General features: G+C 40.0%; 1 protein-coding gene and 1 non-coding gene across 6 annotated transcripts in view; one reads left to right on the top strand and one right to left on the bottom strand.

The window, feature by feature from the left end:
* RBMS3 (RNA binding motif single stranded interacting protein 3) overlaps window positions 1-10,149 on the top strand; it is an 860,635-nt gene extending 850,486 nt beyond the window's left edge. For all 5 annotated transcript variants that reach the window (XM_075547116.1, XM_075547121.1, XM_075547113.1 and 2 more), the window contains one exon: window positions 3,710-10,149. In XM_075547116.1, the coding sequence (XP_075403231.1) occupies window positions 3,710-3,716 (7 nt within the window). In that variant the 3' untranslated portion in view covers window positions 3,717-10,149. The remainder of the gene's footprint in view (window positions 1-3,709) is intronic.
* A 630-nt stretch (window positions 10,150-10,779) lies between these two features.
* LOC142447695 (small nucleolar RNA SNORA21) lies at window positions 10,780-10,915 on the bottom strand. Its single transcript, XR_012784355.1, has one exon. It is a non-coding gene; the product is annotated as a small nucleolar RNA SNORA21 (small nucleolar RNA).
* Between the last annotated feature and the right edge of the window lie 3,569 nt (window positions 10,916-14,484).

Here is a 14,484-nt window from a genome sequence, read left to right as displayed (position 1 = left end):
GATGATTCAGTGGTTAAGCGTTTAAGTGTTAAAAAAAAAAAAGAGGCTTGAACCCAAGAGCCCTGTGTTAACAGTGGGCTTGATTTTGTTTAAAGGGTATAAATTAGATCTCTGTTGCTGCAGGTCAATTTTCCTCCGTGTCCTGAAGTTGTGAGTTGTTCTCTCACAGTGATCTGTGAAAGAAGCATTCCCTGAGTAAATTAAATTAGGAGCCACCGAATTAAACTCTGCAAAAGGCACTTGTTAATTGTAGTTCATTATCAAGCTATTAAGATACAAATGGCTAAGACCTTCCATGGGGCCAGGAGAACACTTCCAATGCTTCCCTTCTGAAGGATTAGGGTATACACTGCCCTTCTCCCATGATATTATTTTTTGTTGTTTTTACATATTAATTCCTAAAAAGTCAATTATATCCTGATTGTCTACATGAGAACTACTTTAATACTAATTTTTAAAATTACATTCATTCCAAAAAGTGTTTATTCGCAGGCTTCTTCATTGGTAGGTTGTGCACGTGTGCAGTTGGTTTGGGATCGTAGCAGCCTGACTCATGCTGCTCATTGTGTTTCTCAGCAGAACTGTGCTCCCAGGCTTTCCGTGGTGTGCTCTTTCAGAAAGATGGCTGAGCCTGTCTTCTGGGTGCGTCCAGAGGCAAGCAAGGCTCCAGTCTTCTGGTTAGCTGGAAAGCACATTACCATTTGTACCACGCAGTGACTTAAAGGGCGAAAACAAATGTCTACAAACCAAACTCACTCTCTTTGAATCCGTTCTGGCTCCTAGTGAATCTCTAGGCCACAGGAAAACTGCTCCTTACGGACTGGGGAGCAGTGGGTTTTCAGAGGAACAGACTGCCACGTCTTCCTTCTGTGGTGTTGCTGTTAGTTAGCGACCTGATGGTGAAGCCATTTCCCCACTAGGGCTCCTCAGGAAGATTATAAAAACCGAAACCAAACTCCCTCCGAAGAGGTCGGTTCTGACTCATTGAGCCCAGAGGACAGAGCAGATCTGCCCCGTGTGTTTTCGAGACTGCCAGCCTTGCCGTGCGCCCAGCGTAGCAGCGTGATGCAGAATCAGCTCACTGCACCCTGCACTGTGCGTCGGAGAAGACACTGGAAAATGGTACACCCTTAATTGATCCCCCAGACCTCTTCACAACACGACCCCTTCTAACCCCGAAAGCCGCCAGCTTGAACTCCGCACTGGCCTCTTTCCCAGTCAGTTCCCTCCACTCGAAGGGGAAAGGCCGATGGGAGCGTTTCCAGTGATTCTATGCTCCTAAACGTCACCAAATATTCGATCTTCCAACATTCCTTCCAGTGCAGAAGGCCTTCATGTCAAACAAAGAGGGGCAGAGGATTTCTTTTATTTTTTCATCTTCTCCAATAACCCGCCCGAACATCAACTTCTTTACATTGTCAGTATACTCACGATGTGCAAGCTGGCTCCTGGATCACCACCCTTTATGGCCTCAACCTTATGAGTTCTAATGCATGTTATTTGCCTAGTGATTTACAGCTAGCAAATGGCTTCACGCACATGATCTTATTCATAATTATTTATTTTTATGCTGCATCCCATTTTGTTTCCCAAGTTGTCTCACACTCCTGCTGAAGACAATTTTTGTGGCTAATGATTACAATTTGAAAATTTACAAGTCTTCTGTTTTAGGGACATCAGTGCAATCTGTAAGCATATGTAAATGTGCGCTTTTGTACATCGTCTAGGACAGAGAAGGTGGGCAGGAGGAAATGAAGTTCTATTGTATAGTAACACACTTTCTCTGAAAATGTAAAGAGCGCCCATTTACGTCTCCTCATTTGTTTTTAGGCTGCAACAAGGTCACATTAAAAGCTAAGCAAGTCACGGGAGAGGGCTATGGGAAACATTTGTGCAAAGTTATAACATCTGAAAATAGCTACAGCATAGCTTATAAATATGAATGATTCTGAAGGCAATTCCTATGAAGTAACGGAGCAGTGAGGGTCTTCAGTGTCAGTTTAATCCATTGAGTAAGATGCCATTCATGGAGAGGTTAGCATAGAGGTATATACTGTCTGCTATTAAAGGCATTTTCTGCTCAGTTCATCTGGAAGCTGAGGGGGTGGAAAGAATAGACCAAAAAGAAAGCAAAAAACAGCCAATAAACAAACAGAAACCACCCAGTCTCCTCTCTCTCAGAGGAGGATAGACTTTTTGAAATTAATTGAGTAAATCTACAGTTTGCAAAGGTGTAGAAAGACAAGTTATAATGTAGATTATAATTCCCATGACTACGATAATAAACTTCCCTTATTGCTGCTATTATTAAAATTATAATTGAATCCCTTCTTTCGACAATCTCTATTTTCACTTGTAACCTACAAAAGAAAATATTTTTTTTCTAGAGATGTGTGAGTAAACTGTTGGCTGAAAAAAAAATCACAGTATTCACTTTTATCAACTACACATTTTCCTGGCAGGATCCTCATCAAGAGTTCACCAGGTCATGTAGTAATTTTGTTGTTGTTGTTGTTGTTGTTGTTATTGTTGCTGCTTTTGCATATTAGAAAAGGATCCTCCTTTGGGCAAGTCCAAGATGCTACACAGTTCAAAGCATTAAGGGTGGAAGGAAGCGTTTTCCAAACTGGCCTAAATCTCGTTGCTCGTTGCTGGATGCAGCCCAGGACCAGAGAAATAGCTGGGGAGGAGACTGAGAACTAAAATTGACCTTTCCGGCACTCCTTCAGTCCTAATTTTTATATAGTGAACAATAACTATGTCCACCAACCTTGAGGCATCAGAAAAAAACCATTGGTGTTTTCCCCCCTGTTGTCCTGTGCTATGAAAGAAGAGATGCTCATCAAAATGTAGCCTACATACATAAAGATCCTTGTTAGCACGCCTTTGTTTGTTTTTAGTAAAATCCTAATGTTTGGCCAAAGAGCGGAGAATAAAGGCAAACCATCATAGAGCTTGCCACTGCAGTGTAGATCGGGCCGCTGAAGAAGACAGGATCTGGGCTGGGCAAAAGTGGCAGCTGTCTAGTTCAACACTCACTATGTGCCCATCAGCCTTGAAGACTCCAGGAGCATTACAAACACAAGAAGCAAACCCATAGACTCTTATCTCGAGAATCTAAAATCTAGGCGGGGAAGGGATGTGAAAGGAAGAGAAGAACGGAGCGAGGGAAGAAAGCAAAACTTCATTGACTTCTTACTACTTGTTGGCTCAATAGGCTTCTGTGAACACATTGGTCAATATCACAAGATAGCATACATTCTTGGGTATAGAATAGGAACTCCGTAGGTGATGACTGAGTTAGTGATGCACCAACCCCATGGGACTTCTGAAGGTACAGAACAACAGAAATAGTCTGGGGGAAAGTCAGCACATCAACCAGGCACTAAACGTGTTTAGTTCTCTGCACATTGGAAGCATTGCATGTCCAGTTCTATTGGATTGTAGTACAGCTTTAGAATTGAAAGCTATTCCTAACTTAACCTTGATTTCTAACATAACCAAGCTTTTGGGCCCGAGTATATATTGTCTTGAACATTGCCAAATTTTGGCATCCCCAGAAGGCCAATGTGTCTTATAGCTTCCACGTGTAGAGCGTCCCACTGAAAGAGCTGGGAATCTTCCAGAGACCTCACTAGAAGCATCACAGCAAGGATGGTTCTGACGTCGCTTTGATTTAATGGCTCCTCGCCTTCTTTTGTCTTCACAGACCATAAATTGGACTGCAGAATGTCCACCTGAAACTTTGCCTTGAATGAAGAAACTTCATTGAACAAGAAGTTGGCTTCCAGTTTGCACAGGCATCAACTGAATGCTTTTTGTTTTTAATTTTTATTTTTTTAATTTTCTACTTTATCCAATGAAAAACAAAGCATTTTTAATGTGCCGTGCAAATGGTTCCTTCATGTGGTCTGACAGTTTAATTTTGCCATCTTTTTTTTTAATAAAGAAAGAAATCCCAGAAGAGGAAGAAAACAAACAAGCAAAGCAAACCTACAAACAAAGATAGAAGGTTGGCATTTTATCTGGAGGAACATGTGAATTCAGAATTACCTGAAGGTGTAGATAGATTTTTTTTCTTTCTCCTTTTAAACCTAATGTCAACAAGTGGGAAGAATTTGTCTTCCTCAGCAATTAAGCTACTCTTTCTCTCTTTTCCTTGTTTAAATCTAGTAAGGTTTTTTTTTTTTGGTTGTTGTTTTATTTTTTGGTTATTGTTTTTTCTTTTAAAAGTTTAGGTAAGATTTATCTTGAATCTTAATTGCCTTAATTTTAAGGACGTCAAAGGCTCTAGAGGCAAGCTGTCAACGTCTTGTTAAAAAAAATCAAGGAAGAATTGAAATATTGTGCCAGTTTTCACTGGCGCAGAAGTCTAAGACTATGAGTTTTTAGGGTGAAAAAAAAACTGTACAGTTTAAGAGAAAATGCTTTTCTTCATTTGAAGAAAATTCGTTGATAAAAGAAACCTTGGCAACTTCAAAAATTGGGAAAATGCTGGGACTTTTCATGAGCTTTGTCTTAACTGTTGACACAAATCATTCTGGAAGGCTAAACGTTTTATGGTAAAGTTTATTAATGTTGGTTTAAAAACAACTGCATTAGAAATAATGCGTGTTTGGGGGGCAGAATGCAGATTTTTTTAATTTACAAAGCGTGATTGCTAGCAAAGCGTTAGTGCTTTTTATCTGCAGTCTTTTTTATGAGCTTTACAAACTTTTTAGTCAGCTTTGCTTGTCACATTGCAAAACTTAGCTTAAGAGCATTAAAGAAACAAAAAACTTAAGTAGATAGGAGCTTATGGTCAAAAAGTGCAAAAAACAAAAAACAAAAAAAAGCAATAGATAGAGAAATTGTTGACAATTTCTGTAGTCTTTCCTAGTTGTGATCAAATTTAGCCTATGGATGGCCTATTTTATACCAAAGATGAAGTGACCCCTATTGCAGTCCAGAAGATAGAAGTTGTTTTTCCTTTTCCTTTTTTTAAAAATTTATTTGACCTACATGGCCGGACCAGTTCTTACTTTGTGTTTGTTTAAACTCTCTTCCACTGGTGTTTTACATACCGCAAAAGAAAAAAAAATGTGGTTTTTTTTTTCACGTACTTTGGTCGATCGTAGAAACTTGTATCTACTATCGTCAGCAGTCCCAGATGAAAAGTTATGGAGACAGCTAAATGGCTTTACCTTCTCTGAGCGTCTCTCAAAGAGTAAAGCCTAAACCGATGGCCACCGTTAAGTCAAGACTCTCGCTCTAATCGGTTGGATTTTTTTTTTCTGTAAATTTTAAACGGAAGACACTTCCTGAACCTGGTCTGAAAGGTCATTTGTTTTAAAAGTTTAGTGCTATTCTGTGCAATGGTGAATGGTCTCCTGAAAAAGGTCACATTGTATTTGTAATGACAGTCTTCCTTTAAATTCTGACACCTCTGGTTTTGTCTCCTCACCTCGGTCTTTGTCATCATCGAGCATGAAGAATCACTTTCGTTCTGTAGTGAGGGAGGGAGGACATCTTTTTGCCCCTTTCTACTGTATTTCCATATCCTGGTATTGCCAGAAAGAAGATAAAATAGACCTTTTTATTTTCATTTCACTCTCTGAGGCAAATCGGACCAATAAAGATTGAGTATTCGATTACTGGAATTTAGATAAGTTCTTAAAATGCTAGTTGACAATCAAGAAATTATGTGATTTATATCAATACGAACCAAAAGAATTAGGTTTAATCAATCATTAAGCCAAAGGAGAGATATTTGCATTTAAAATGATGCACAATTTTGTCTCAACTAAATTCAATCAACTTCCCTGGAAGATAATCTCTGCCTATTTGATTCATAAAATCCATATTCAATCTGTACAGCTTCACCTGAAATTAAGGGTATTGCGATTCTGTTAGTTGAATCATTCAGTAGAATTGCTTTCTGAATGAATCATTAGAATCAAATGGATGAAGCTTTTCAAGACGTAACAAAAACCTGCCTTCATCCAGAAGACATTCAGTGCACTATTAAGGAGTGGAGAATGAACTTTTTGAAACCAAAATTCAAAAGGTAAATAATATCTTTTGATTTGAATGAGTTGAAACGAGTAATGAGGGTTAGTTGTTTGAAATAGTCACTATTTCCCTGTTGATGACCCATTAAATACTGAACAATGCACCAGTCTTGACATAGAGCCTGGTTCTCCTAAGGGCAACCCCATCAATGGAAACTCGAATCTGGAGAAGTAGTCCCTATCCTTGCAGTTAAATCAGATACAAACGTGGATCCAGAAAACAGAGAAATTCCAACTGGCTTTCCCCTTCCTTGCGTTTCCCATGCTTTAGAGCGAAGCTTACGTTTATGCTTTTGTTTTCCGGTTCATCTTTCACCTCCTCATGTGTTCTAAGGATGGCACGTCACTTTCATCTTGATCAGTGGGACCCACGGCAGGGGGCGTAGAAGGAAACATATATGGGGACCCCAGAGTCTATGCTTTCCACTTTGGATTCTTTGTATAAATAAGGACTGTCCTGGGCAGGATTCATTTGAATATGAAACCAACACATTTTCATTTGTTAACAGATTATTCATGTGATACAAAGAAAGCCTCATGTACACAATCAATAATGAGGCTAAGAGGTAGCTACCATGTGGCTAATGAATGTGCCTGGGTAACTTCCTGTTTCTAATCACAGCTGCTGCTTAATTTATACATTCAGAAACGTATTTTTTTTTCAACTATGGACTTTCAATAATCTCCATTTTGCTAAGCCACTTCCAGCAAGAGGAGACGATTCTACCTGTCATTTATGTGTCCATGTAGTTTGTGTTTGGATTGTTCACATCATGCCATTCTGTGTATATTATTTCAAACTAAAAGAACCAAAAATGGGAAAATGGCACATGTTCAAACCACTCCTTTTATCTGTTATTTATCAGAATCAAGTCTGGGTAAAACAAACAAACAAAACCAAATCAAACATCAACAGGTAAGCAACACTGTTGTGTATGAAAAATAAAGCAAACCCATACATGAGTTCTATAAATGCAGACACCAGACTCCTAACTTAATATATATTATGGTGATTTTAAATTTCGGAGTATAAACATTTGTAAAACATTGAAGTTCATTTTTCACATGTTCTGGTTCACCAAACTTTTAAACATTGATTCAAATGTTTCCCTTTCTGCTTTTGACTTTAACTGCCAAGACATCCTCTAAACATCAGGAAGCAAATGAAAGCCACAGTCCAAATGGGATAAACGGAATCTCAACCAATCTCTAGCTATCTGGTCAGTGGAAGAGTAGATTCCCTCTTACTAATGGTCAGGAGATGTCAAGAAGACAAAGCCCGCACGCTTGGTGAGAACTCCCTGATGTGGACCATATCTTCCAAAGAAAATGGTAGCTTCTAATAGAGCTAAAGGCAAATGCTAGTAAATGGTGGTGAGAGTGTGTCTTCGAACACTAGCATGCTGTAAAATTGTCATGTGGCATGATATTCTCAAAGCATCCTCTACCTGACTCCTGTTGGCAAGAAATAGTCTGTTGCTTTGGGAGATTTCGGCTTCTCAGAATATTGTTTCTATGCTTCGCTTGAATCAATTTTTTCTGTGATCTCAGCGGATCCGCCACAGATCTTGACAGCATATAAAACTCACTTCTACCTTCTTCTGATGAAAAACTATAAGGTGTTAAAAGCACTCACACTAGAAATTGAAAGCTGGGAGTCCAAAGGCTGGCTATCAGCAGACGCTTACATAATGTCACCACACCTAGGGAATACATCACTGGCTAAACTGCTTGAAAGTCTCCGCCACCGTGTTGCTCCCCAAAAGTTTTCCACTCCTCCAGTTTATTGTAAATAATTGGGATGTACACAATGGCCCAATGAATTTTTTTTTTCATTAATGAAAATGGAACTCAGTTTCCACAGGGACTCGTGCAGTCTCTTTCGTGATTGAACGGGCTGGCTACACAGAAAAATCGGAGTCTAAATATGCGTTCGACAACTCCGTCTTCATTTGAGTGCATGGACCACCTCCGATGAGTTTATAAATACCGAGAAACCCTCACGTGGTTTCAGTGTTGAATATCTTTGCTTATGACTTCATATTGCAGTGACATCTATGGGTGTGCAACAACATCCGGCCCACGTGGCAAATCACACGCCACAATTACAGTGTTCTTTAAATGTGCCATAACCTTGAGCTGGACTATTGTGTCCACACTGGGGTGTCAAGGAGGTTGTGTTTGCTCATGCTGTTGGGGCTGGCAGGCCTCAGCAGTTTGAGCTCACTGGGCCTGACAGTTTCTCACTTCAATCTGATGCATTGACAGCATTTAAACTAGCTCATCGATTCCGCCATCCTCCCCTTCCTGTCACAGAGCGATCATGGGATCTCACTAATGAATAAATTTTGTTTTACAAATGATATCCACCGTGGCATCAGAAGACCGTGTGGTCTGGCTGAAGTTGAATATTTCTATTCGAGCATTCTTAAGTATTAAATCGGTTCCTTAACCCAAGTGCTCACCCAAGGATGATTGTCCTTCGTGGGTGACATCAATTCCAGGAAAAGTGCACAAGCTCTATATACTAAATCCCTGAGCGAACCCAAGGACCTAGTATGATGTGGGAGAGAGGAACCCCTGCCCATTAGTGATTTCTTGTCTTTTTAATCTCGTACCCCAACATACAAATGTTCACTGCATCACAATGGAACAATAGCTTCTTAAATATTTATTTCTCTGAGAGGAACAAATTAAAAGCTATTTCCATTCAGAAAGCTTTAAAGGGGATACTGAGGTGGAATCAACCATGGAACTGGAGGAAGAATCCCCAGGCCACTGAGCCATGTTGGAAATATCTCCCATTTTATTTGCTCCAGTTAGTATCTGCCCAGTGTTCTGAATCTTGCAGAAATGCAACCCCTCTTAGTTTTGGAAGGGCTAATAGCTAGTTTGTGGATTTGGTATCCCTCCTCCCCACCCCACCCCCCACTTTTCTATTTTCTTTCAACTATGAGAATTGAGGCCTTTGGCTCCGCTGGCTTTTGTTAACATTTCACCCTGAGGGTAGAAAAAGAAACCAATTGGAGATAAAATTGAATTTAGTCTCTCTCTCTCTCTCTCTCTCTTTTTATAATTAACTAATGATTGATCATTACATATTTTAAATCATTGGTAAAATTCAGGTCAGTGTTTTATATAATATGGATTTATATAATTATCCATAATGTTCCTTTCCCACCCACAGCAGAGAATTGCGAGTTGGCTGTATTTTTTCAGGATTTCAAGGAAAAACTAGCAAACCCTTTGGCTTCCCTCAAAAGGAGGGGCTGGGTTTTCAATTATGCTGCTGAGTTTTAAATCAATAGGAAAGGGAGTCAACTCAAATTTTGTTATAAGAATATAATAGCGGCTCTTAGTTAAATACATATTCTTACCCCTCTTAACTCTGACCAAAAGCTTTATTTTATTTTTATTATTTTTACTTTGTTTTACTGTATGAAGGCTAAGGCTAAATGGCTTTGACACTCCGGTGGATATTTTATGATCACTTTAAATAATGTCCTAAGGGTAACTTCAGAGTTATACTTTGTAATTTAAACCCTCTGATCTTAGATTATTACTAAACATGCTCTATCACCATGTCCCCAAAGTGTTATCTCCACATCTCTAAAAAGGAGCTAGCCTATATTTTTCAGGAACTGTAAAAAATCATTTCAAAGAGGCACCTGACAAAGTCTTCATCATTCTGGAAAATAATGACCTCCATTTACTTAAAAAAGAAGAATTAAAATGAATCCTAATTTTAAAAGTAATGTGTAAAAGTGTATTTGCTATGAAAGATTTCATTTCTAAGAAGAAAATGGGATACAGTTTCTTTTAAAATTCTTATTTCAGGCCATATTCTATTGGAACTTTGGAACATCATTCAATTTGAATTTTATTTAAGAGCATTTTTGTACTACTCTCTCTGTCATGGAAAGTTCTGTAATTCTACGGTGTTTCTGGTTTTATCTTATTTTTGTCATATGTACCACAGTCAAATTAGCTGCCATTTCCCCCTGTTCCTTGGGCTTTCTGTAGATCAGTGGATGTTAGGTTTAAACTTCTGTTTTCTTTGATGAAGCTTTCAATAAAAAATGAAAATAAAACCAACCAAGTAGGGTTGTTACGTTTCTCTGTTCTTTCACTAGAAGAAGAGTTGGAGAGAGGGGAATGGGATGGGGAGGACGGACTGTCTATATTTAAGGTGGTAAATTGCGTCATATATTTAAGCAGGTAAATTCCTACAAAGTTCTTCAAAGAGTCATCGCTGACGTTATGAATCTAATGGTGTCCTCCCAAATATGTGTTTGAATATTAATCTTTGTACTGATAGGGGAAACCCCACTTGGAACAGGAGTTGTCTTGTTTCTGAGGCCTTGTGAGTGTAAGGTGTGCCCCAAGCCCGGTGGTCTCTGAGTTTTCTAAGGAGCAGGCAGTGTAGTTATAGATCAGAGCACCGAAAGGACAAGATAGCAGTCTTGTGAAGATCACCAAGCGGTCTAGGAACAGAAACCCCAGAGGCAAGGCTCTTCCCACAGTGCCAACAGCGAGAGGACCTATTCCTAGAATTAGTCTTCTAAACTGTGAGAAATAAATTGTTCTTTGGAGCCAACCCCAATCACGTGTGGTATAGCAGTCGTAGCAGACAAAGGCAGTTGGCTAAAGGAAAGCAAAAGAGGAAAGGACCTTTGATTCATGGAAGGGGACTTAAGAAAGCCACTCGGCATTTTTTTCTTTTTTTAACTTTTGTTACATCATCGATTGTAGCGGAACAACACGAGATGTTGCTGCTTTACCCAAAAGTGGTGTTTTGCAATCTGCCCGTTTTGATGGCTCAGTGAGTCACTGGCAAAAGGCCCAATGAGTGCTCTGAAAAGGGGGAGCCATTCTGCATTTTATGGTGAGGTTAAGCCAGTTAGGGCTTCCTAGTGCCTCTCAGACCCTATGAGTGTATGTGCAATTCCTGTCTCCAGGAATGCCTATCATTCACTCTCTACTTGACGTATCTGTGTGCAACCCAGAAAGCATAGACAGAAATCACCAGAAAGCAATTTCATCTGGGACTTGTGGCTTTGGGCACACCTTACACTGCATTTCTCTCATCTGGAATCATCCTAACTGACTTGGAATTTATTAATTCGAGGGGTGGATAGTTATTCTTTAATACACCTTGTCTGTACCCTTCAAGCATATTCCATGTTCCTCTAGATGACAGGAAGATAACTGGGATGGACAAAACTCAAACAATAGTCTAAAATGGAGGTAAGTAACTAACATTTAAGACAATTAAACTCTACTGTAGAGCGTATGGAATATGGAGAAAAATAAGAAAGGCCAGAAAGGCCAAGAAAACAATATGCAATTATGAGGCACTAAATATGAATGAGAAATATAAAGCATTAACTTCTTTTTTTTCCCCGCCCCCCCCCCTAGCATTAACTTCTTGGCCACCCTTTGGCATACCCACTCTGGTACACATAAGCAGTTCATCAAACCAATTGGTGAACTTCAAACATTTGTCCATCCCTCCTCATGAATGTATGGACCAAGCATGTTTCATTTGGCTCCTCTGTTCCTTTAACTCACATGCTCCAACCACAAATCTGTATCTTTTAGCTCCCCATCATGGCAGAGGAAGCGGCAGAGCTATGAACAACCAGGTACTTTCATGCCTCTTGTATTCAATTTAGTCAACCTACTTTATGTCTTTCCCCATATTTCCTAAGGTATGTCAAGACTATAGACCCATTTCCTTTGAGTTGATTCCAAGTCAAAGTGATCCCCTGTGGTACCCTGTTATTCAAATACTAATCTAGACATCGCTCTGAATATATTCTCTAGATGTAGTTAACATCTACAATTAATTGATTCAACATAAAGTTTATCCTGGATCATCGCCTTGAGCTTCATTTAGTCTGTTGAAAATGTTTATTTCTTCTCTCCTCCTTTGTTCCTACCTTTCTTACTTCTTCACTTTTTCCCTATTTTCCTTCTTTTCTGCACTCCTCCGTTCCTATCTTCCTTCGAATCTTCCCTCTTCCCTTCCTTCTGTGTCATCAAGTTGCTTCTGATGCACAGTAACCCCAAAACGAAACCCTGTCAGTCCTGCACCATCCTCACAGTTGTGATATCGGAGCCCAGTGTTGCAATCACTGTCTCAGTCCATCTTGTCCAGTGTCTTCCTATTTTTCACTGGACTTTCCCAAGCATGATGTCCTTTTCCTGGAACCAGACTCTCCTGCCAACATTTCCAAAGACATGAGATGAACAGCCTTGTTTCCGAGGAGCGCTCTGGCTGTGCTTCTTCCAACGCAGATGTGTGGTCATCATTCTGGCAGTCCCTGGTGCTTGCAGTATTTTGCAGCAATACTGAAATTCAAATGCAACAATTCTTCTTCGGTCTTCCTTATCAACTGTATAACTTTCACAAGCATATGAATTGACAGAAAATACCATTGTTTTTAATCAGTTGCTCCTTTGTCCTCAAACGGACATCCTTGGCATCTCGTGCAGCAGATTTGCCCAATGCAAAATGTCCATGCACAGAAGACGAAGTTCAAATTCAGAAAACAAAATATGTCTGTGTTTCTATAGTTAGAAACCATTATTTTACCACTGCCTCGTCAGTACTTTTTCCAATATTTTCTGCTCTCGTCTAGGAATACAATGATAAGGTTGAAATGAGAGGTAGTGAAAACGCTATTTTGTAGAAAACAATGTATTGCTGACAACACAACTATGGTTCCCAAATAACAAAGGAAGAAAAGCTAGGTGATCCTAAATTTGTGTCCTTTCTTAACCATGAAAACAAAGTGAAGTCATTTAATTTCTCAAAACCCAGTTTCTCCTGTTTAAAATGCTGCCAGCATTTTCCTTACGTGATTATGAACAAGATCAATGGTAATAAACAGACAGCTGCTGTGAGTGTTACAAAGAACCCAGAGGGAGGTGTGGGTTCGGTGTTGGGTTGCTAAGAGGTTGGCACTTCAAACCCACCTAGGAGATTGTAGGTATGGATATAAGCACACTTATTTAGCTCATGTTTGAAACTACAAGATACCTATCTGTATTAGTCTGGGTAGATGAGAGAAACAAATTCATAGACACTCGTGTTTACAGGGAAGAACTTTATATACAAGAACAACTGAACATTGGGAAAACATCCCCGCCCAGTCCAGATCAAGTCCATAAGTCTGATAATAGTCCATAGACCTGATACCAATCTATAAAGTCCTCTTCAGACTCACAAATGATGATGCCGAATGCATGAAGATCACAGGCCAGTGAGTCAGAAGTCTTGTGGATCCAGTGGCGGTGTAAGCATCTCAGTGCTGGCAGGGGCTCTGTGTTTCCTCCAGCTCAGGGCACTGGCATAGTTCCATGTGTCTTGTCAGCTGCAATGTCTCCCAGAGAATGTGCTGAGGAGAGTGAGCTCACAGGGAGTGAACCTAGAGTAAGAGTGTCTCCCTCTTCTTCCAAGGAGGAAATACAGGAGTTCCCAGAATCCTCAGGAGAAGGTCATGCCCACATAGCTCATTGACTATATCCTGATTGGCAGGCTATACCCCACCCCTACCCTCTTAATCCTCAAACTGACACCAGATTATGGGACTACAACACTATCATTCTGAAAACTGCACATCTCTGTGCTAGCCAAATTGTAAAGATCTTTGCTTTCACAAGGAGCCCTGGTGGCAAACTGTGTCATGCATCGGGCTACTAACTGAAAGGTCAGCAGTTCTAACCCACCAGTTGTGCAAAAGGTATAGAGGCGACACTCAGTCTCAGAAATTCTATGGAACATTATTCTCTGGCAGAATTCTCCTTAGAAGCAAGGGTGGTAAGACTTTGTTTCACGTATTTTGGACCTATTCTCAGGGGAGATTAGTTCTTGAAGAAGAATATCGTGATTGGTAATGTAGATGGGCAGTGAACAAGAGGAAGACACTCGAGAAGATGGATTGACACGGTGGCTGTCATAACGGGCTCAAAGGTAAGGATAGTTGTGAGCATGGCGCAGGAGCAGACGGGATTGTGCTCCTTTGTACACACAGTCGTTAGGAGTTGGAACTGACTCGAGGGAACCTAGCAAGAACCACAGCACCCCAGAGGGTAACGATGGTTCAGAATCCACTAGATAACTCTTGGGGTGGGTTTGTTTTTGTTTTTCACTTTCAGAAATGACATAAATTTCCTTTGCAGTCCCTCTCAATGTTTAACATCTTTTACAACTAGAAAACACACTACCAGCCCTAAAATATGTGTCCTTGAAAGAGTGGTAGCCAAACTCATAAAAGGCAATCACTGAGTCTCAAGAAAAGTCTAATTGTAAAGCATTATTTAAGCATTACCCCCATGTCACTTATTGTCTGCTTCTTCGTACAGTGAGTGACAGGGATAGCTGATGCCAGACTTCCCTGGGAGACCACCCAGAACCGAAAATTTCCAA

This window comes from Tenrec ecaudatus, chromosome 4 (assembly GCF_050624435.1).
Source record: "Tenrec ecaudatus isolate mTenEca1 chromosome 4, mTenEca1.hap1, whole genome shotgun sequence".
Classification (NCBI taxonomy): Eukaryota; Metazoa; Chordata; class Mammalia; order Afrosoricida; family Tenrecidae; genus Tenrec; species Tenrec ecaudatus.
The sequence above is the reverse complement of the archived record's forward strand: the minus strand, read 5'-3'. Positions and strand labels throughout refer to the sequence as shown.